Here is a 21,879-nt window from a genome sequence, read left to right as displayed (position 1 = left end):
ATGTCTGCATTATTTAATTGTCTTTTTACTTATATTAGTAGCTTAGATAATTTGTGATTCAAGTAATTAGTTAAAGTTATCTTTAACATTTTTATGGGTTTGATCATCAGAATACTTCTTAATAAATTTATTTCATTGCAATTATTATTTGATAATGATATTGTGTACTTATCATTATCGCGTGAATTGAAAACATTATTAAAAACATTATTTTTGAGCTAAATTCATTTACACTATTTGCATGATCATAAGAACCAAACTATTGAGAGGTGCCTAGGTTTGAAAAAACAAAGGATCCTATGGACCATAAGGATAATACTTTGGTGGAGAAGCCTAAAGTAAGGACATGGCCAAGGCTCCAACAGATGCAGTGGACAAGATTGCTGAAGAGAGCAAAGAATTATGTATATTTTAAAAAAAAAAAAAAGTGTTGAATTATTGAGGAAAAAGAAGAAGAGAAAGAACATTAACAACACTTAATTTTTCCTAACGAGTTTTCAAGTTTAAGCCATAATTGAAGTAATTACACAAATCAACGATTAATGGTAATGAAAATTGAAATGTAAAAGTTTTGGCGAAAGTGTACATTCTCATTTTAGTTATGAAACTTTTATAATAGAATTTAATAATGATGTGGGGTAGAGAGTTTGACATAAATGCAAATAATATTTTATTCCTAAAATTATATCGAAGAAATAAAATATTTTAATATAATTGTTGGGTAGGTAAGGTCCAAAGAGAGATCCCTGTCTACCGTACCATTTATCTCTTATCAATTACATTTCATTTGTCCATCTGCTTTGCGCGCGGCCACACGTATACCAATCTCCATTCATTATAAACACCCAGATTTCCTCATCCAAATATTAATAATAATAAAACACATTTTTAATTTATAATTACCTAACAAATTTTCTCATCTTTTATTCCTACTATTACTATTTCGATTTCTGAATCTTAACCATTTTTTACTCTCACAACCAAAATTTATACCAACTCTGACAAGTCCATTTTTTTATCCCTTTCAATTTTTTTCAATTATTTCTTAAATATTAGTGCTCAATTTTAGGCACATATCTTTGTAATTGAAATATTTATAAATTAGTACTAATGTTAAAGCTAATTACTTAGATATAATAAATTTAAATATCGTTAATAGATACAATTATTATTATTATTATTTTATAAATAAAACGACTAATATAAAAAATTAATTGTATGGTACTTTACAATAATGTATATTTGGTTTTCTATATTTATTAAGTATTTTTAATTATTATAATATTTTACCAAATATGCAAAATAATTAAAAATTAATATAAACACAGCATATATGCATAATAATTAAAAATAATGTTCTATCGGTTCCAGTGGCAATGTCTGCTCTTCTTTTTCATCTATGGTCGTATAAACATATTCGGTAATAAAAACACAAACACAACTAGTACATGAGATGTGGGGAAGGGTTTTTCTTTTCTAAAATAGAAGGTGAGTGGGATTCGATCACCGTGGCAGATGTTGGCGACGGTGGTTCTACTTTCATAAGGGGTTCTAGGCTAGAGTTTCATCGGCCATGTTTGTTTATTTTTTAGATGATTTTCTATTATTTTTAATATATTTTTATATTTATGATTTTTTACAATTTTTAAATAAATATAATAGAAATTAGTAAATTTTGTCACGTGATACAACCATGACATGCCACGTGATGAAGTTAACGGCAAGTTAACAATATTAAAAGAACGATGACTTCATTACTTACTTAAATTCAATTAAGAACTTAATAATTATTAAATTACTTTTTTTATATAATAAGAGATCTAAAAACTTTAGATAAATTATTGATGCCATTTGTCAAAATTTTATTTATCATCAAATATTTTAATTTATAACACATCTTTGATATGATTGCAGGAATATATTAATGATAAATTTTATCCCAATATATTAACAAATATCAACCAATAACCATCTAATTAAAATTTTAATTATAAGATTGATGGCATATTTTACCTATTCCTATATTAAGAAGCAAGAAAAGGTTGAAATTGAGAAGGCGATGCCGATGGTGGTCCATATCAAAATATAATAAGAAAGAAGGAATAGCACGTTATCCCTTCAAAGAAAATAGGAAGAAGGAATAGCACGTTATGTTTAATCTTAATCACCAAAAGAGTTTGATTATGAAGGATGGGTTTTTCTTAGAAGATGCGACGACCAGACATTGCTCCATATATCTTATCCCTATCCACCACTCCCTTTTTTTCTCTCAATTATCCCTAATCTCAAAACTCCTACAGTTATTGTGGCTTTTCTTTTATTTCACTCTAATATTTATCTTTGCACCATATATATTCTTTCGCACCATAAAATTAGTAGTCAATTGAATCTTAACTTAACTAGTATAAATATTATTATCAATATAGTAGGACGTGGATTTAAGTGCACTGAAGCACATTATTCCCATATTTATAGGTTGAGAAGGGATTATGGGTAATTCTAAATATTGTATAAAAAAACATATATGATCAGAATTTATAATAAGTATCGAGCAAACAAGTAAAATAATTTTATTCAAGTGGAAGACCATGATTATTTTTCAACAAACATCTTTATCTTTATGAAAAGATATCTTTGAAAAATCATAAATTGAAATTTTCAATATGAAATCATTTTCCATCAACTTCTATACCACTCATGCTTCTTGTTTATGCATGCACATTTAAAATAATAAAATGAATGTTTAATTTAAATAAAAGAGAAGAAAATTAATCACTTCTTACTTAAATTTAAACTTATCGAGGGACAGAATTATCTGTTCAATTCCTTTAATATTTTAAAGGATTTAGATAAAATATTAATTAAAAAATAAGTTTAGATAAAACATTAAACCCGATTAAGAATTGAATTGAGCTAAAGTTCTAACACTAAACTTAAATCTTCTTTAATCGCTTTTCAAATTTATTATATGTTTTTTTCTTTTATGTTTAATATATTTTATATCATATAAAAATTAATATAATATACTAACTATACTAAGCTATTTATGCTTAAAATTTTATAGAAAATATATAATGATAGTAAAAAGATATCATATCATTATTAAATATTATATGAGATCATTATTATTTTTAAAAATAGAGAAATATGTACTTAAATAATTATACATCATATTTATGACATGGAATAACATGAACCCGTCCTAACTTCCACCTTAAACACTTCTAACTGTCACTTAATGGGAAAAAAAGAAGAAGAGCAAAACATTATGTACAAATGATGACGGTCCAAGTAGCCTCAGAAAAGTCCTTTTAAGTTAACCCTTGGGCATAGAGTGGGCCTTATGAAAGCTTATTTCAGCTGAAAAAGAGCATCTCCGAATATTAAGCCCAGCCCTTTGATCATGCTTTCAAGCTGACAGAAAATGTCCATACATAAGGGCTGAAATTTTAAAGGATAAATTCTATAGAAGATCCCTATTGTATGTTTCTTTTAAAATTTGGTCCCTATACTATAACTTTATATTTTGACTTTTTGAAATGCTTACTTTTTGTACTGTGACCAACTTTTTTTTCGTTTATTCTTTCAAGAAATTTGGCGTCACTTATTTTTTTTTTGAACATATAATAATGACATTTTTTGTATATTTAAAATAGACAAAAAAAAAAGGAAAAAAATATAACACTTGTCCAATTGTAAAAAAACTTGTTGATGTGTGCATGCCACATCACCACATATTTAAAATAATAAGCAAAGTCAATTAATTTGATGGAATTAACAGAAAAATTGACTCACACATTTCAAAAAGTAAAAGACTAAAAATAATGGAATTAAATAGTACCCAAACAAAATCTACCAAAAATACATAGTATAAGAACCTTCTGTGACCAATGGAAGTTCAAGTGTTGATTTCCAATAATCACTAAAATTATGGGCAACAAATGAAACTAAATTAAATGTTTATGTCCATTACCTCGTTTCTAGTTAATTTAAGTTGCCTCATGACAAAAAGTGTAACGACGATGCTTGTTGGACTAATTTTGGAGTTTGTTCAAAAGTTTCTTTTATTAAGAAAAAATATTTCTAAAATTACCCATAATTTTTCCTAACTCATAAATAAGAGAATAATACGATTCAGCGTATTCGAATTCACGCCCTCTCACATTGGCAACAACGCCCATGCCATTTGAGTTAAAACTCAATCAGTTGAATTTTTTTTTAACTTGTTAAATTGAGTGGTTTTGTATTTTTGGAAACCTTTTTGGTAAACTTTCATTTTTTGAATCATTTCTCATCATTTTGAAATATATTTTCAGGAACTTTCCATTTTATAAAAAAATTAAGGATGATAATGGAGGGACAGAAGTGGATATTGTTAAATTCACCACTGCTTTACGGTTAATATATTTTACTCCACCACTCGCCCTACCCTCTATTATGGATGTATAATATTAAAAATTACTATCACCTTTATGGATGTTTGATGCATCCCTACCTACCCCACCCTGCTCCGTTTTAATTTAATTTTGGCTACTTGTCTTTAACATTTTCAGTCTTTTTTAGAGTCAAGTAAATATTTAAACCCAATTTTTAAAAAAAATTAAATATAAAATATAGATGGTTCTTTTCCATATTATGTTATTATATGTTTACCTTTTTAATAGTTTATATATACAAAAATAAAACTGTAATTTCATATAGTGAAACAGGTCAGAATGAAGTAAAAAATTGTCACAACCATTTCATACTTACTATTTGAAAGAGAAAAAAACCAATTATCTCGCCTCACATCTAATTTTCAAAAAAAAAAATCGAAACTCATCAAGCAGTTTAGATTTTGTTATTGCTACACTTTCTTATCTCGCCTCAGGCATGGTGATGCAAAACTCTCATTTTCATTTCCTTTTTAATTGTATTTCTCTTGTAATAAATTAAGTTATTTTGAGAAAAGATGAAGAATATTTAGGTTGAGTTATTAGTTTTGGATGTTATGGACTTATGTTGGGGACTTTTCTAGGCCATTGATAGATAATTGGAGAGGACTAAACCCAAGAGGATATGGACAGCTTGAGGGCCCAAACACAACTGAATACACTATGCCCAATGAATACCTCTTTTACTGGAGCACTTCTGTCACCCATAATACAATTGAATTCATCACACATAACTTTAGGAAGTAAAAAACCAAGTTGATCAATTTTAAATTAATTCAAGATTAATAATAATTTTATTAAAATATTTGCCTTCCATACTCCGAACTGCTCTAAAGTTTCAAGGACTTCGATTGAGTCTTAACTCAATTAGTATCAATATTATTGTCAATGTAGAAGAACATGGATTCGAGTGCACTAAAACATGTAATCCTTTTATTTAAAAGTTGGGAGGGGCAATGAGTAGTTCTAGACATTATATCAAAAATTAAAAATTAAAAATCATGATGTTACACTTATATGAAAGAAATTAAATCAAAAAAAAAATTTAATGAATACATTCTCCACGTGTAAAGGCATCTGAGTGCAAAGAAAAATTGATTAGTTAAACAATGAATAAATTCATTTATAAATTATATAATCAATTTTATTAAGCTTGCTTCATGTCAAATAATTAGGCATTAATATTGCCAGCAGATGTGCAATCAACTAAGCATTGACTTTCTTTGTCTTCCCTTCACTTCTTCAAATAGATGAGTGTAAAGAACAGCTACTAATATTGTTCTTTCTCCGATTGGATAAGTTGACTTATTTTTAATCAACTTACTGAAATATAATTACTTTTTAACTATGGGCATGGTTTGATTGATGCTGCAGGCTATGTCACTACATATGTCATCACCTTACCAATTACTAATAAACAATGAAAAATAATCAATGGCAGCATTAGATTCTCCTAGTGATTCCTTTCACACTATGGAAATGAGAAGAAGCAGTTTCAAATTCTAAATTTATAAGCTAATACCAGCTACGCCTCTCACAACCAGGCAGTGTTCTGCATATATGCTGATTAATCACATAAATGGATGCATCGAGAAATTCCCCTCTGGAGCTCCCTGACCACTTTGAACCATATGACTTCGTTGAGGATCCTAACTTTGATCAGTTGGTCAATCTAATTCAAGGAGAAACCGAAGACGTGGTCTCCGCTTTCGATTATGATCTTATCAATGGCTGCTTTGATGACAAGCAGACTGGTGGAGCACCTGGGGATGCTTTCGAGTTTGATGCTACAAGCACCATGGTGCCGGATTTTAACTATGCTTTCAATGCATTGCCTAGTTTTGATGGAGAAATAATGAAGGATGGGGAGGAAGATAGCGACGAGGAAGACGAGTCTTCCGGGACAACAACAACAACATCATCGATGACAACAAAGAAATCAAAGGCTGATCGGTCGAGAACTTTGATTTTGGAACGACGCAGGAGGGGTCAGATGAAGGAGAAACTCTATGCATTGCGTTCCTTGGTTCCTAATATAACTAAGGTATACCTTGTTTGCAGTGCGTGCTTCAATTGTAACTTATATGGATTAACACTAAAAAGAATTTCACTTAGACAGATTGCATGACGGAATTTGCAGTCTGTTGGTATAGAATGAAGCTACACTGATGGACTAAATTATAAAAATAATACATGACGGTCAGGTCAAATCCGCCGGTATAAGTACGTAGCGACAGAATATTTATATCCGTCAGTATAGCTCCACTTAAAAGATGGGTGCTAAATTTAGCTTGTTGGCGATGCTAATAAACTTATGCCTGCAGATGGACAAGAAATCCATAATTGGAGATGCTGTATTGTATGTGCAAGACTTGCAAATGCAGGCTAAGAAGCTAAAAGCTGAGATTACTGGTCTTGAAGCATTGATGGCAGGGTACCAAGAAGAATCAATTAATAACCCCGTTAAGATTCGAGTTGCAAGAAACAACCATCCCATTTGCAAGAAGATTTTGAAGGTATTGAAGTGTATATATAGATTGTCTTGTCACTTAATAAACCTTTCTTCCATGGAAAGCAAATTAAACAAAATAATGCTTCCATGTTGATTTGCAGTTGGATATGTTTCAAGTGGAAGAAAGAGTGTTTTACGTTAGACTGGTTTGCAACAAAAGTGAAGGGGTTGCATTATCACTTTACAAGGCCCTTGAATCCCTTTCCAACTTCAAAATTCAAAATTCCAATCTGGCCACCGTTTCTGACACATTTGCATTAACATTTACTCTAAATGTAAGTGACTCTTTTCTTATGTTCCTCTCAATTTGTTGCTTTTAGTTACATTCCCTTAATAAATTCGGTATTGTTTTTGACCAAAATTTTATCTCTCAATTTTGTCGAGAATTTTGGTGGATTCACGGAATGAAAATGACTCATAATACTAGAACAAAGTGAAATCATGACAAACCGAAGAGATTGTATATGGTTTGACTCCACCATATAAACCATTTATAGACCGAGGGGTATATCAACACTATTCTATTGCAAGAATCTGATTAGTTGCTGTTGGTATATAAAACAGGTCAGAGATCGTGAGCAGTCCATGAACTTGGCAAACATGAAGTTATGGGTAAGTGGGGCTCTTCTAAACCGAGGGTTTGAGTTTATAAATTGCCTGTAGATCCTCAATGAATTGAGCTGCATGTTGTTAGCCTGTTATGAACAGTTTTTCTTTCTTTTTCTTTGAGAAGTATTAATGTGCTGTGACTTTTGAGACCCTAGTTTACTATAAAAGCTAACTTGTTTAATTTAGGGTTTGTAGTATGTTATTGTGATGCAAATCTCGTTGACTTTGTCTAAATCCTGTTGTATTTGGTCGGTTAATTTACACTATTGGTCAGCGCTCAGCTGTGCATAAGATTAAACTATCACATGTCCATGGTTTTTTGTTTTGGGATTTTCCTCAAGTTTTTCGTCATGGAATTTGAGTCTTGTTTCACTTGCGTTGTAGTGTATTTATATGTGTAATTAATTATATTTTTATTTCATTTAATTAATGTAATTACTTATTATTTAAAATACATGATTAACTATTTTCATTTAATGTATTATAAAATATTTAAAATATTTTATAATGAAATATTAGGTAAATTACACAAATGGTCACCAAACTTTCAAAAGTTTTCATTTTAGGCACCAAAAAAGTTTAAAATTTAAGCAAAATGTGATATAGTTTCATCATTTTGGTCGCTTCACAAAAATCTGACAATGAATAATTTCTAAAATTTTGATTTTCCACATAATTTAAAATTTTATCATTTTAGTCCCCTACCCTAAAAACTGTGGACATTTGCATTGCTGAAGCCCCTTTTCTCTAGTCTCTAAGAGTAACCCCATCAGTGATGAGAAGAAATTGGGAAGGGAAACGAAGGAAAGCAAGAAGGAAATGGAAGATCAATGTGGTTCTTCAATTCTTGTTACCCATTCCCAGCAAATCAAAGCGGAAAGCATTGATACCCTCTCTTCCCAAAGCAGTGGCAAGAATCACCATGGCTGTTCATTCCTACAAATGAACAAAAACCCATAATTGTTTTGTGAATTGAGGTGTGCATCAGCTACCTATTGTGTTGCTTTCTTTGACATTACCTATTTAATTTCTTTATTAAAAAACCATCTCCTTTAAGCTTCGTTATTAATTTCCCTTACCAAACAAAAGGAACACATACAAAAAAAAAAAAAAAAGGTGCAAGATTGGCAACCTCAAAAGCAAAGTCTGCAAACTGAAGTTTAATAGAGAAATATGTTGTACAAACACATTAAATTAACAAAAACTTGTACGGGATCCTAAATCTTAAAAACCTAAGGCAACGACATATCATGGCTTAGGCTCTTTCTCCTCTAATCCTTCTAGCAGGTTGAATATCTTTGGGCATAATCATAACCTCTTTTTTTTTTTTTTTGGCATGAATAGCAGACAGAATAGTATCCTTGAAAAGCCCCACTAGATACGCCTACGCCGCTTCCTGCAGGGCAGCGAAGGCGTTGCTTCGGAACCTCAAATCGGTCTTGGAATCCTTAGCGGTTTCCATAACCAACCTCTGAAATGGAAGCTTTTGGAGCAGTAGTATTTATTCAAAATTCAAGTTTTGATATAATAATAAAACCATTTTCTTTTGTTTAGGTAAAAATAATTTTAAATAATAATATACCATTTATAAACTTCAACACTTTCAATGAAAGTCTATAGTTTAAAATGAATATAAAAGCAAATCCTAATGTTTAAAACATTAAATTTTTTTTTAAATTCTTTTATATACTAAATGTATTTTGTAATTTAAAATAAAACATTAATTAAAAAATAAATTAAAATTCAACACTCAATACAAGAGTTAAAGCGTATTTGTACAGGAGGTAAGATTACTTTTGGTGAGATTAAAATAGTAATAACGATTTATATTAATTACCATAGCAATGAGATTGTTTATCGTAGCAAAGTGAGAATAAAATTAATGGTTGGATATAGTTATGATGGTAAGATGAGAATAGAAATCTATAAAAAAAATTGAATATTTAGAATATTTGATATTAATGAAATTATTAAAAATAAATTATATTTATTTTAAATTATATTTTATTAATAAAATAATATATCAAATTATTTTCATTTCTATTTTATTATTTATGCAATTATTTATTTATTAGTAACTTGCATTAATTTAAGTACATTCATAATTGTTTTAGAATGCAATTTAACACAAATTTTATTTTATATATTTATATAAAGATTTTAATTAACACAATAATTATTTAAAATTATTTATTATGTTAAATATTAAATAACGATATAACTAATTTATCAATACTGAAAAATTAAGTACTAAATTAGTACAGAATTTTGTGTTTATGAATTAACATTATAATATTGTTTGTTACGTTAATATAATTATCTTGTTTGAAGATAATAAATTTTAATTTTGAAAATTACTTAACTCTATAATTTTAATCTTATTAATATGATATTTTATATTATTTTAGATAGTTTTGAATAATATTAAATACAAAAATATGAATATTTCATTTTTTAAAAATTAAGGAGATAATTTATTTTGAATGTAATTTAAAAAAATAAAATCAATTTAATCTTTTGAAAATTAAGTGATAAGTAGCTATTTATCTATTTATTTTATTCAACACATTTTTGTTGACATTTTTGAATTAAGTGAATATTGATTTCAGTCATCAAACAGATATAAAAAAATCAAATATTAAAATTTTCTTTTTGATAAAATAAAATATTTAATGATTTACCAAAGATTTGATCAACCAAGGATTTTCATAGGAGGAATAAAATATATAACAATTGGATTAATGCATTACCACCAATAAGCGAAATCTCAAAACAAAGGGGAAACCTTAATTCCATCGATGTTAAGCTAATGGGAGATAGCAACAATCATGCGCTTGAAATGAGGGTTAAATTTGGCAAATTTAGTGCATTAAATGTTCTGAAAGGAAAAGTTTTATGCAAATGGAATGATGGATTTATTTCGACATTTTAATGAGACATGATATTACTCTAAACAATAATGCTGATAAAAGGTTGCTTTGTTGAGGATGTTATCGAGAATAGCGTAAGCTAGGAAAAAACGAAGATGGGCCAAGATATTGAGTTGTAAAAAATAAAAAAAGATTGTGAGAAGACATGTTTCCGGGCCTTATGCCAAAGCCCTAATCCCCCTACAGAGCAACATAAGGGGAGGAGAGGCTTGAAGTTTGGAACTTCCTAGGCAAGCTTGACCCTCGTGACAAAGAGTTTGTAAGTTCACTCTTTCTGAATTAAACTAGGAGAATTGGCAAATCCAAAATTTTTGAGAATATAGAAATACTAGTGATTGGGAAAAAAATGTCTCAAGTTTTCAACTAATTCTTGAGGAGGCTGGGATAAAAGATTCCAAAAGAAAAGGTAAAGATGGGAATTAAAATAAAAAAAAGCTTTTGAGTTGATGAAGCATGAGTTGGATGTCTTAAAAAATTGTGATGGTATATAGTTGATGAACTAACTAGTACAAACGTTTCCAATCGAGAAGGCAGGATCACAGGAGGAGGATAGATCTTACATGGTCAAAAAGTATTAGGGTGGGTTTGGATGGGCGATTGGGTCCGGTGCGGTGCGTTTAGCTTACTTTTTATCTCACGCTACAGTATCTAATCTCACCGCCACCACTGTTTTTACACTAACCACAAGTAAACGCACCATCGATCTAAACTCACCCTTAATTGAGATGAACTTCAGTCAAGGAGGAACGGGACCTTGGTTGAAGCTTTGATGATGAAGGTCTATTTGTATTGGAAGATGCTGGTTACCCATCAAGTTTTTTGTATGGTATAGGGGTTTTGGCATCCAAAGTAGGAGACGTTACCTACCTGCCCATTACGGCTCTTTGTCTAGGCAACGGGGACAACACCTCTTTCCTAGCATTGTTGTACAAGGGTGAACAAAATTTAATTAGACTCAATTCGAAAAAATTTTAAAAAAAATTAAATTTCAAATTATTTGAATTGAATTAATCGAGTTAAACGAGTTTATCAATTTTTTTTTTGAATTTTAAATTCAAATCAAATTAAATTTTCAATTTCAAATAAATCGAATGAACTAAATATTAAACCCTTTTACTTTCTTTCTCCTAACCCCTCGAACCTTTTATTTTCCCCAAATAAAATTTTATTTCCTCTAAAATTTTACTTCTTCCTAAACCCTAATTTTTTTTCGAATTTATATATACTATTTATATTGTTGAATTAAATTCTATATTTTGTATTATTTATTTTATTGAATTATTTAATCATGTTGAATCTTTATTAATTTATGTTAAAATTAAATTATTAATGATAAGATAAAATATTTTTATTAAAATTTTCTGTTGTTATCAATTTCAAATTTTATTTATAAATAAATTTTATTAAAAATCACATTTTTTCATTTAATGCATTTTTTAATTTCAAAATCATTACTTTTCGATGATAGAATAACTGTACAATCATTTTCTACAATGGCGGAACGTGATGGGTGCTAGGAAGGACCTTGAGCCCCTAAAAATTTATTAAGCCCTTTCATGTTTTTGAAAATTCTAATTGAATCCTTAAAATTTGAAAATTTTGATTAATTCTCTGAAAATTTTTGGAAATTCTCGTTAACCCTAACATGTCCTGCCATTGATATTTGATTTATACTATTTCTATTTTCTTTTCGCTTGTGTATTTTTGTCTGGCATTTTGTTGATGCTTTGGATTACTTCAATCTGATATTTTTAACTTCTATAAGTCGGATTGATTGATTGTTGGTTTTGGGCCTTTTGTACATAAGATGAGACTTTTGAGCTTGAGTGGGGAATGAATTTTCATTCATTTAACCCCAACCCCCCCCCCCCAAAAAAAAATAAAAAAATAAAAACAAAGTAACAAGGTTGCCCAAGACTAAAAGGTAAAACTACAAAGAATCAACTAAAAAAAGGGTGAAATTATAGGATTTTAAAGTCAACATTTAGTCTTTAATCTCAATAAGTTTACCTAATTTTGATTTTCACGATGATGTGGTATTTTAATATTGTGTCGCGCCATCAATTAATTTTTATAGGTGATAAGTTTTTACTACATCACATGGATCAAAATTGATAAATTTCTTAAATTTTAAAACTAAAGTGAATAAAAATTATTAAATTCAAGGGCTAAATATTAGTTTATCACAACATTTTAGTAGTTTTTGAACCGGTGCGGTTCCTCAACTTCGAGCACCATCCACGGACCGGATCATAGCAGATCCAGACAGATATAAACCCAGCACTGTACAGTCTTAGCTATATCTCACGAGCAAAAGCAGCCACCACATCCTTGGCTCACGTTATCCCCCTCAAAATCCTCACTTTCACTCCCTCACAAACTGCAAAGCTGCGGCAATAGCAGCAATGGCTGCCCATATTTTCACGACAACCCCGTCCCACCTCGCTCTCTCTTTTCCATCCTCAACTAACCCTTCAAACCCACCGGTTCTTTTCTCCTCATTTCGTGGGGTCTCTCTTAAGCTCCCTCGTCAATCCCTCTCCCTTGCTGCCACTATTCCCAAGAAGGCCTTTTCTGTGTTTGCTGTTACCAAGAAAGCTGTCGCTGTTCTTAAAGGTAATTCGGAAGTTGAAGGCGTTGTCACGTTGACCCAGGAAAATGATGGTCTGTGTTTTTGCCCCCCTCTTTTCATCATTTTATTTACTTTCTAATGCATTTTGTGATTTGGGTTTTTTTTTCTTCTAGTGGGGAAATTTTGATTCTTTGGGATTTCCTTGTTTGTTTTAGAAGGATAAGAAGCCAAAGAAATGAAATGGGTACATTTTGCTGTTTGGGGTTTTTCTTATTGACGAATTCAATTCCAAGTTTGATACTTTAAGATTTGATTGAATCTTGTACAATTAGGGTGTATTAATTTTTGAATTTTGATGCCCAGAACATATTTAAGGAAATAAAGTCATTGTGGAACTGTACTTAACATGTTCTTTCTTTGCTGTTTAACATGGAAACTAAATGAAAAAATGTTAGCTTGTAGTTCTCTTATCTTTTTGGCAATCAAATTTTGTATCATCTGGGAATGCTTATTTGTTCTGTGGATGAATAGGTCCTACAACTGTGAATGTTCGAATTACTGGTCTTACTCCTGGGCCTCATGGCTTCCACCTAGTGAGTGTTTTCGGCTTAGCTGCTTGTTGTTAGTGGATTTGAGCGCATAAAAGTTCTCCGAACAATATGATTTTAATCTTCCTTTTCGTTTCTTGTGTAGCATGAGTATGGTGACACAACGAATGGGTGCATGTCTACAGGTATAACTTAGTGCGTTTGAATCAAATGACGTGCGTTCTTATTGCGTTTTAGTTCATGTATGTATAAGTTCTTTATTTTAAAATTTTTAAATGACAGGAGCACATTTCAATCCTAACAATATGACACATGGTGCTCCTGAGGATGAAGTACGCCATGCGGGTGACCTGGGAAACATAATTGCTAATGCTGATGGTGATACATTCTTAATTTTTTTTTTCCTATTTTAAATTTGTCTATGCACCAATTAACTTTATTCATTGCCTATGTTTGGTAATGCAGGAGTGGCAGAGGCAACAATTGTGGACAATCAGGTGATGTTCAATAACTCGTGTTTCTTTCTGTGCAAATCTCTGTGCATTCATTTTCTCTTATGTGTCTGCATGAATAATTTCCCTTTTCAATGTGATCCAGTATACTTTCTCAGTTGCTAAACTATGACTCTCTTGTGCAGATACCACTAAGTGGCCCCAATGCGGTTGTTGGAAGAGCATTTGTGGTTCATGAGCTTGAGGATGATCTTGGAAAGGGTAATTATTTGGCTTGCAATTCTAGCAGTTGCTTTAGTAGGAAACTTCCCTCAAAAGTTGCAGAGGGAAGAGTGACGTGTAGTGGCTATTTAGTTCTTAGTTTTATTTTTCTTATATTTTTGTTTGGTCATGCATTTGCAGGTGGACATGAACTTAGTCTAACCACTGGGAATGCTGGCGGAAGATTGGCATGTGGTATGTACATGTGTACTTTTATCTACATGCTTATATGTTTCCAGAACAGACATGAAATTCATTACATTTTCCAGACTCATCCTTTTCTTGCATCTATGTTTTGAGCAGAATCATCTTTAGCTTGATTATTATAGTTAAGCAAAAAGCACATTAGTAACTTGAAGAATGCTGCAGCTTGTTGTACCATTTTTCTATAGCCTTCAGTTTGTTTGTTTGTTTTTTGTTCACTTCATTGGCTCAGCTCAAGCCTTGAATTTGCTTGCGGGGATGATTCGGTGTTTGATTCAAACTTTTCTCGAGACCTCACAAAATTAAATCTGTAGTGTATTAGATCCTTCAGCTTGATGCAATTCTATTTATTCATTTGTATATATGTTTGGAGGGAGGGGATTTAAAAGGCCATGGGTAGGACAGGGACAGATAGGTTTAAGGTTTCGATATATTTGCAGCCTCTTAGGACTGATAATCCATCTCAGATGGACCCTTGAACTGTTTGAAATACTTGTGCATTGACTATGGCTTGGCAATGATCATGGTGGTGTACGTATCTATCTTCTTTTTGTTGGACATAGTTTTGTCAATTCTGCTGTTCCGTTTGAGACGGACTAAGTTATCTTTAGTCACAGATCTTTGATGTCTATGCGAATGTTCTTTCCCACATAAACATATTATTCATATCAAAGCTAGTCTACATCAAACATTATACTGAATTTGTAACTTCCTCTCATCTTCTTCTGATAATGTCTGTGCAGGTGTTGTTGGCTTGACTCCGGTATAAATCTTATCGATGAAACCAGTTTGGTGTTGTGCTATTTGTTGGTTGGATTTGGCAGCTTCTTTTATAGAGCCGCATGTGATGTTGCTTTCAATGTTGATAGCGTGTTATATGAGATTGTGCAGACAAGTATTTAGTCGAATAACATTTGTAGACCTTTGTTATGTCATTATTCTCAACCCAATAAAAAATTAGCACATGGCTTGTGAACCTGTAGACTGTAAAACTTGCCTTTTTGAGCTTATGAAATTTTATGGTGCTGCTGGTCATCAGGAAATTATGATGCCTTCTTGTAGTCAGTTATATCTCTGCTTCTCCTGGTTGTTGAGATCTGTAATTTGGCCGACCAAACTCTCAATCCCTACCAGTGCTGGGTGGAAGTATAAAATTGCACAAAAATTATAATCATTAGTTATCTTATATAATATTAGACTTCAGGAAGGGGGATTAGAATCTCTAGCAACTCCACCCCCTACCTCTCATAATGAGAAAAAAAAAAAGGTTTGCAATGCTGACTAGCGAGATTGGATTGGCTGGAGGAAGAATTGGTCATGGTATCGGTTCTAAATAAAGGATTGGACTGGTTGATTTGTGAATATGTTCAAATCGATTAGTCGGAACAATTAAATTGATTTTTTAAAAATATTTTTAAATTTTTTAATAATTTATTCATTTGAACTAAACAAATTCATCAGATGAAAATAAATAGTTTAATTGGTTTCACCACCGACTTGCTTTGCTACCTCTCACAGCCTGCTTTCGTGGTAAGAGTTCAACAACGGCAGGAAACGGCAAAGAAATGCGGCTGTGCCATGTTCTTACCTCCCACAAACTAACATCATTTATTTATTGATTGATTGCCTGTACATTGAACCTTCATTTTTTTATACAACTTTTTTTAATAAAATGGGACATATAATATTCAATTGAGATAGAAAGTGTTTAAATCTTGAATTAATTTTTTTACCTAGTTTAATATCGCAATATATCTTATTATTTATTCAATATGTTGACTAATATTAATTTTTGTTAAAATCATGGATCACAAATCCTTTACCACACCAATTAATCAAAAAAACGAATCTGTTGGGTGATGCATGAACCCTTCAGAAGGAGCTTCGTTGGAAACAATGAACTTTGCTGCGTATTTGTCGATAAAATAAACTACTGCTTTTAACATTGTTATTTCAGAATCTTTCTTAGATTTGCCAAAACCTGTCATGCATGCCACTTTGATCTCAACTGCTGTTGTTGTTGGCTCTTTTTTATGGCTCGGGGAAAGCCAATCCTAAATTGCTACAGTGAAATGGCTAGTTTGGGAAACTAAGAACTTGGAACTTAAGCATAATGGAGTTGATATTTTAATCGTTTAGCATGCATAACAAGATTATAGACTTGTCAGCTTTTCATTCAAGAACCCTTTTTGTAGTATCACTTAATCAGTTGATTCTATGATGGCATCTCAATGCGAGACCCCCCCCCCCCCAAAAAAAAAAAATACCATACTTGATTTGATCAAATTATGATGACAAAAGAGAAAGGGGGGAGCTGGCGTGAAAGTAACCAGAATCTATGAGGGAACTCAAATTGATTGGAGTGTGGTATTTTGCTTTAAGAACACATGGAGTGAATGAAGGTAGCATCCCATGCTTTTTAACGTGCACTTCCTCATTCCTTTTGCTTTAATTTAATAATAAATATTGTTATTATATATGGAGTGACTTGGGTGGGTGGGTGTGAACTCTGAAACTCTCTCTTGACGTTAAGAACAACTCAATTGAACTGTCCTAACTCCCATTTTTGCCCCTTTTCGCCACCCTATCTTTTCCACCTAATGCTCAACTCATATCTTTACCTACACTTATTGTAGTCCTATCATCTCCCTAAGATGCTTGTTAACCAATCCTAAATACATAGTTTATTTGATTGTCTTAAATAATTATCCTAATTCTAGACCAAATATTCACTCCATTTCTTTGTAATTAGAGAAATACATAATTATACCAACAATAAATAAATAATAATAAATCTCTGTGTCGAGTAACTCTTACTACTAAAAAACCCCTAAATCACGCACACAAGGAATTAAGGGAAGTAATTTTGATGATGAAAGTAAAAACTTTTCGTTCTACTAGTAGCTTTAAAAGTTGGAAATGAAAAGAAAAAAGAAGTGGGTGTTTTATAAGCAACAATAGTTATACTATTCATGGGCGGCTTTTCTGAGTTTTGACTCCAAAAATAACTGTCACCCTTCTTGTCATTCGCTATATATAAGAACCCCGTTTCTCCATCTATGCTTCCTCCGTGATCATTTTTTGCTCTTTCTAGCTGTTACTCATTTTCTTTTGGTTAGGTCACACTACTTGCTTGTTTGTTGAGTACAATCTTATGTCTTTTCTAAGTCTTTCATACTATTTTTGACTGGCTTTTGGTTTAGGGGAAGGGGTTGATATGCAAGCTCAAGCTGTATTTGTGGGGTCTGATCATCATCATCAAGAAGCCTTGATCATGAAAGGCAAGCGTACCAAGCGCCAAAGATCGCCAACCCTGTTTGGTGTCCCGGTGACTTCGAGCTCATCAAATGGTGGTGATGGAGTGGTGGAGGAATATAACTCGATTTCTTCTCCGATGACATCCGATGAGATTTACGAGAGCACCGAGGAAGAAGAGGAGATGGCTAATTGCCTAATCATGTTGGCACAAAGTGAAGGTCCCAAAAGGAGTACTGTTGAAGCGAAATTCAAGATAGCTACTAAGACAAACAAGGGTGAGCTTTATGTCCACGAGTGTAAAACTTGTAACCGGTCTTTCCCTTCGTTCCAAGCACTAGGAGGCCATATGGCAAGCCACAAGAAGCCTAAAGGCGCCATTGCAGAGCAGAAAAGACCACTAGTTTTGGCAGTTAATGATGCAGTCATTGCTTTACGAGTAAGCAACAAAAAGGGTAATAAAATTCACGAGTGCTCAATCTGTGGCTCGGAATTCACGTCCGGTCAAGCCCTCGGAGGTCACATGAGAAGACATAGGACAGCATCAGCAGCTGCTGCAAGCAACCAAGATGCCATGAATGGCGATGATGACATCAAGCCTAGGAATATTACGCCTTTGGATCTTAATCTTCCTGCACCTGAAGATGATGTTAGAGATTCCATGTTCGAATTTGGAACACCCCAACAAGCTATTGTCTTCTCCACACCAGCTTTGGTAGATTGCCATTACTAAACAAGGAAAATCCTGAACCAATGTGAATTATTTTTTGAATTTTTTTTTTCTTTTTTACTCAAGGAGTTATAATTTTGAAGATCCACATGATCAAGGGGTCACTGTACTGTTCATGGTTGCCTTTCATTCACGAAAAGTGAGAGATGGGGCATCTTCTATTTCATAAAATTAGGCTTTAGTATGATTGGTGGATGCCGTAAATTTACAACATTCCGATGCTATACTTTTTTTTGGGGGGGGGGTATAAATACATCAACGTGGAAACCATTGGCTATCTAGGGTTTGGAAGCAGCCAAAAGTCATGGACTATATATTATATATATATATATTATTTTAATGGTACGTCTTGTTTATAGCTCAAATTAAGCCTGCTCTTGTTACACCTAATTAACTAACTGTAATATATGTCCCTTGCATTGCAAGTCACTTTAACTAAACTGCCAATCATCTAAAGGGGTCCAGACTCCACATCCAATGCATTGATGTTCCCAAGGAATATACCATTTGGAGTTGTACATGAAACAAAGTGCTCATTTAATATAAATTATTTATGCTTACTTTGCTTTAATTTTGGTGCTATTGAAAAGGTTCTCACATTTCATTTGCCCCTCAATGCTGATATTAACTTTGTGTAGACAAAATGTCACAACATCAATAATATGCTTTTCCAACTCTTTTCCCTAACTTTTATCATTTTTTATTATGTTTAGATTTAAAATTTAATTTATATATATATATATTAATTTAATATAATTTAGTCTCTTTATTTTTATAATATTATTTATCGGCTTAAAAATTTAACAACGTTAGTTATTCTAATTAAAATGTGGATATGATTTCTTTAAGAAACATCTTATTTAAACACACACACAATAATGATGAGTTAGAAATGACGTTTTAAAAGAAGCATCCACATCAACATTTTAATCGAATCGTTAATAGTGTTAATTATTAAAACTAATTAATAATATTATAAAAGTAGAGAAATAAAATTATGTTAAATTATAGAGTCTAAACCTTAAATTTGAGTATACAAAAAAATATTTATACCGCTACGTAAGGTATAGAAAATTAATAATTAAAGACAAATTTGTAACGGTATCAAATATTAAGCCTTAAATATATACAGTATTTTTGGTCAAGTAAAAAAAATTAAATTTAAAATTGAGATGGTTGTTACTAATTTGTTGATGATTAATGATATTGAATCGAACTAGTTGTAAGCCTTTTAGGGTTTTCCTTACTATAAATAAGTGGTTGTTTGGGTGGTTAGTCCATCTTTTTTGGTGAGATGTTGTCCACCTAATATTGCTAATTAAATATTTGGATTTTGGTTTCTTCCTACTTACCAATGAAAAGTATGTACGGAGAGTAACATAACCACACTAAAATTTAAATTTAATTTTCAGAAGTTAAATCTTTTAATTTAAAATTTAATTTTATATTTTAATTTTGAGAAACAATCCTTATTTTTTAAAAAAAATTAGTCCTCTATTAAATTTTATTATTAAAATTAACAGTGTGAAAGTTAAAATAAATTTTCTAACTCTTAATATTTATAGTTTCTTTTTATCAATTTAGTTCTCACCTTTAGTACATAAAAATTTTTAAAACTTTTAATTTTTAATTTTTTCATATTTTAAATAAAAATTCTTTAGGATTCAAAAATAAAAATATTAGAATTTTTAGTTTGACAAAAGTCTAAATGGTCCTCGTTAATTGGCAGTTGGGCTACTCGCATTGCGTCATCCTTTGCCCCTCAACCGTCAATTTGTGTGGCAGGTGAAGTTAGATTGTGATGACAAAACAAAGTTTTGTGGCATGACCTCTTTTACAGCTCCATCATCCCCAATTAGCGGTGAATGTTGCAACCTTCCTGCTTGAGTCGCATTTGCCCACAATCTATTCGCCCTTTTTCTTTCGCCAACATTAATAAAAAAAGCCACACACGGAAATAACCTAACAACATACTTCCTAACTAAAATCTACAATGTCGTTAAAAACCCACGGCAAAGTGGCCGAAATTTTGTAAATTATCAAAATGCTTCAAACCACAACATGGGTTTATACAACATACACACTACAAAAAAAAAAAAACACTAAGGTTTGTCTAAACCTAATTATGGACCAAGTCATCAATTTCGAAAGCCCACTCGAAAAGTGAAAAGGTTTGAACAAAAATATAAGCCAGAGAAATAGGCTTAAACAAAAAAATAAAACTCATATAAAAAACAAGTGAGGCCTCAAGCAAACTTTTTTATCTCGGGCTCTGCTCGACCTGAATTTGCAAACACAAAAAATTGCTACAATTTTGCTATCATTTCACTATTATATTGTTACAATTTTGTTGTTATTATTTTATTGTTAATTTTACTACTATTTTAAATATATTTGCTTGTTAAATTGTACTTATCTTAATGTTATTTAAATATAAAGATTTTTTAAATTTATTTTCAATTTGTTGAAAAATACCAAGTTTAGATTTTAATTTTTCTTATTCAGGCTAGACAAAATTTTAAACCTATTTTTCAAGTCAAATCAGATCCAAACTTATCAAACCAATGTCGGTCACCATCACCTCTGGCCTTAATTAATGAAATCTAGAGTTGATTTTTGCCTTTTCTATGCCTATATTCCTCCTCTAGAAACCCTTTTTTTTTCGAATTGTTTTATTATAAATCTACTAGATATTACTATTATAAAAATTCCATTAAGCTATGGGCTAATATCCAGAGGACATTTAAATAAAATAAGATGAAATAGGAAAACTAGCTTTAGCCGGTGAAAATACAGTATCAATGTAGAAGATGAGTAATTATATCTAGCATTGTGATTGCCCAATGCATGGTCATCGGTTGTTTGTTCTTTTGGCTTGCCTAATATGCTTATTGCTTAGAGGTCAATTTGCTGGCCTTGTAACCTCAATTACTGAGGTCCGTCCTAGTAGGGTCGTTGTCGAGTCTTAACAACTACTTGTTCTTATCTTTTAGTTAACGATTATACAAGCAAACTGCATAAAACCAGATGAGAAAATATTTTTGTGGAGCCTAAATTAATTATTTTTGATATAACAATTGTTCCCTTATTGCCATGTTTGGGTTAGATGAGAACTTGAAACTATAAGACAAAATGGTCTAAAGATGAGATAATTTAGAAAGCAATGGATTGAGTGTTTTAGTTTTATTTTTCTCTCTAAATTAGCTTATTGCCATGCTTGGTGCTATGAGACTAGATTAAGGCGATGTTTAATATCACCATTTTCTTTTTCAGTATATGCAAATCCTACTAATCAAATAAAGCATTATGAAATTAAAAAAAAATCTAAGTAAAAAATTTAAATAATATAATCATAAATAAATAGGCCATCACC

The 21,879-nt window shown here is 31.4% G+C and overlaps 3 protein-coding genes across 3 annotated transcripts; all 3 read left to right on the top strand.

Moving 5' to 3' along the window:
* Window positions 1-5,943: 5,943 nt before the first annotated feature.
* Window positions 5,944-8,008, top strand: LOC108451368 (transcription factor FER-LIKE IRON DEFICIENCY-INDUCED TRANSCRIPTION FACTOR-like). Its single transcript, XM_017749062.2, has 4 exons — window positions 5,944-6,477; window positions 6,758-6,949; window positions 7,047-7,220; window positions 7,510-8,008. Exons 1-4 carry the CDS (start codon window positions 6,013-6,015, stop codon window positions 7,606-7,608), a joined length of 930 nt encoding a protein of 309 aa, XP_017604551.2. The 5' UTR covers window positions 5,944-6,012; the 3' UTR covers window positions 7,609-8,008.
* Window positions 8,009-12,785: 4,777 nt separating this feature from the next.
* Window positions 12,786-15,449, top strand: LOC108453843 (superoxide dismutase [Cu-Zn], chloroplastic). The gene is given in 11 exon segments (NM_001330012.1): window positions 12,786-12,897; window positions 12,900-12,904; window positions 12,907-12,909; window positions 12,912-13,148; window positions 13,588-13,649; window positions 13,750-13,789; window positions 13,887-13,982; window positions 14,070-14,101; window positions 14,242-14,317; window positions 14,459-14,512; window positions 15,265-15,449. Coding segments are annotated over 11 exon segments (639 nt in total). The 5' UTR covers window positions 12,786-12,889; the 3' UTR covers window positions 15,291-15,449.
* Window positions 15,450-17,465: 2,016 nt separating this feature from the next.
* On the top strand, window positions 17,466-18,871 carry LOC108452193 (zinc finger protein ZAT5-like). The gene is made up of 2 exons (XM_017749962.2): window positions 17,466-17,635; window positions 17,725-18,871. The coding sequence occupies exon 2, from the start codon at window positions 17,739-17,741 to the stop codon at window positions 18,507-18,509; it is 771 nt and encodes a 256-aa protein (XP_017605451.1). The 5' UTR covers window positions 17,466-17,635; window positions 17,725-17,738; the 3' UTR covers window positions 18,510-18,871.
* Window positions 18,872-21,879: the final 3,008 nt, after the last annotated feature.

This window comes from Gossypium arboreum, chromosome 9, assembly GCF_025698485.1.
Source record: "Gossypium arboreum isolate Shixiya-1 chromosome 9, ASM2569848v2, whole genome shotgun sequence".
In the NCBI taxonomy this organism is placed as follows: domain Eukaryota; kingdom Viridiplantae; phylum Streptophyta; class Magnoliopsida; order Malvales; family Malvaceae; genus Gossypium; species Gossypium arboreum.
Note: the sequence above shows the minus strand (reverse complement) of the source record. Positions and strands in the feature narration are given on the sequence as shown.

Coding starts and splice junctions, on each gene's coding strand:
- LOC108452193 (XM_017749962.2), top strand. CDS start 17,739: ATGCAAGCTCAAGCTGTATTTGTGGGGTCTGATCATCATCATCAAGAA.
- LOC108451368 (XM_017749062.2), top strand. CDS start 6,013: ATGGATGCATCGAGAAATTCCCCTCTGGAGCTCCCTGACCACTTTGAA. Junction 6,478..6,757: donor TGGTTCCTAATATAACTAAG/GTATACCTTGTT, acceptor TTATGCCTGCAG/ATGGACAAGAAATCCATAAT. Junction 7,221..7,509: donor CATTAACATTTACTCTAAAT/GTAAGTGACTCT, acceptor TATATAAAACAG/GTCAGAGATCGTGAGCAGTC.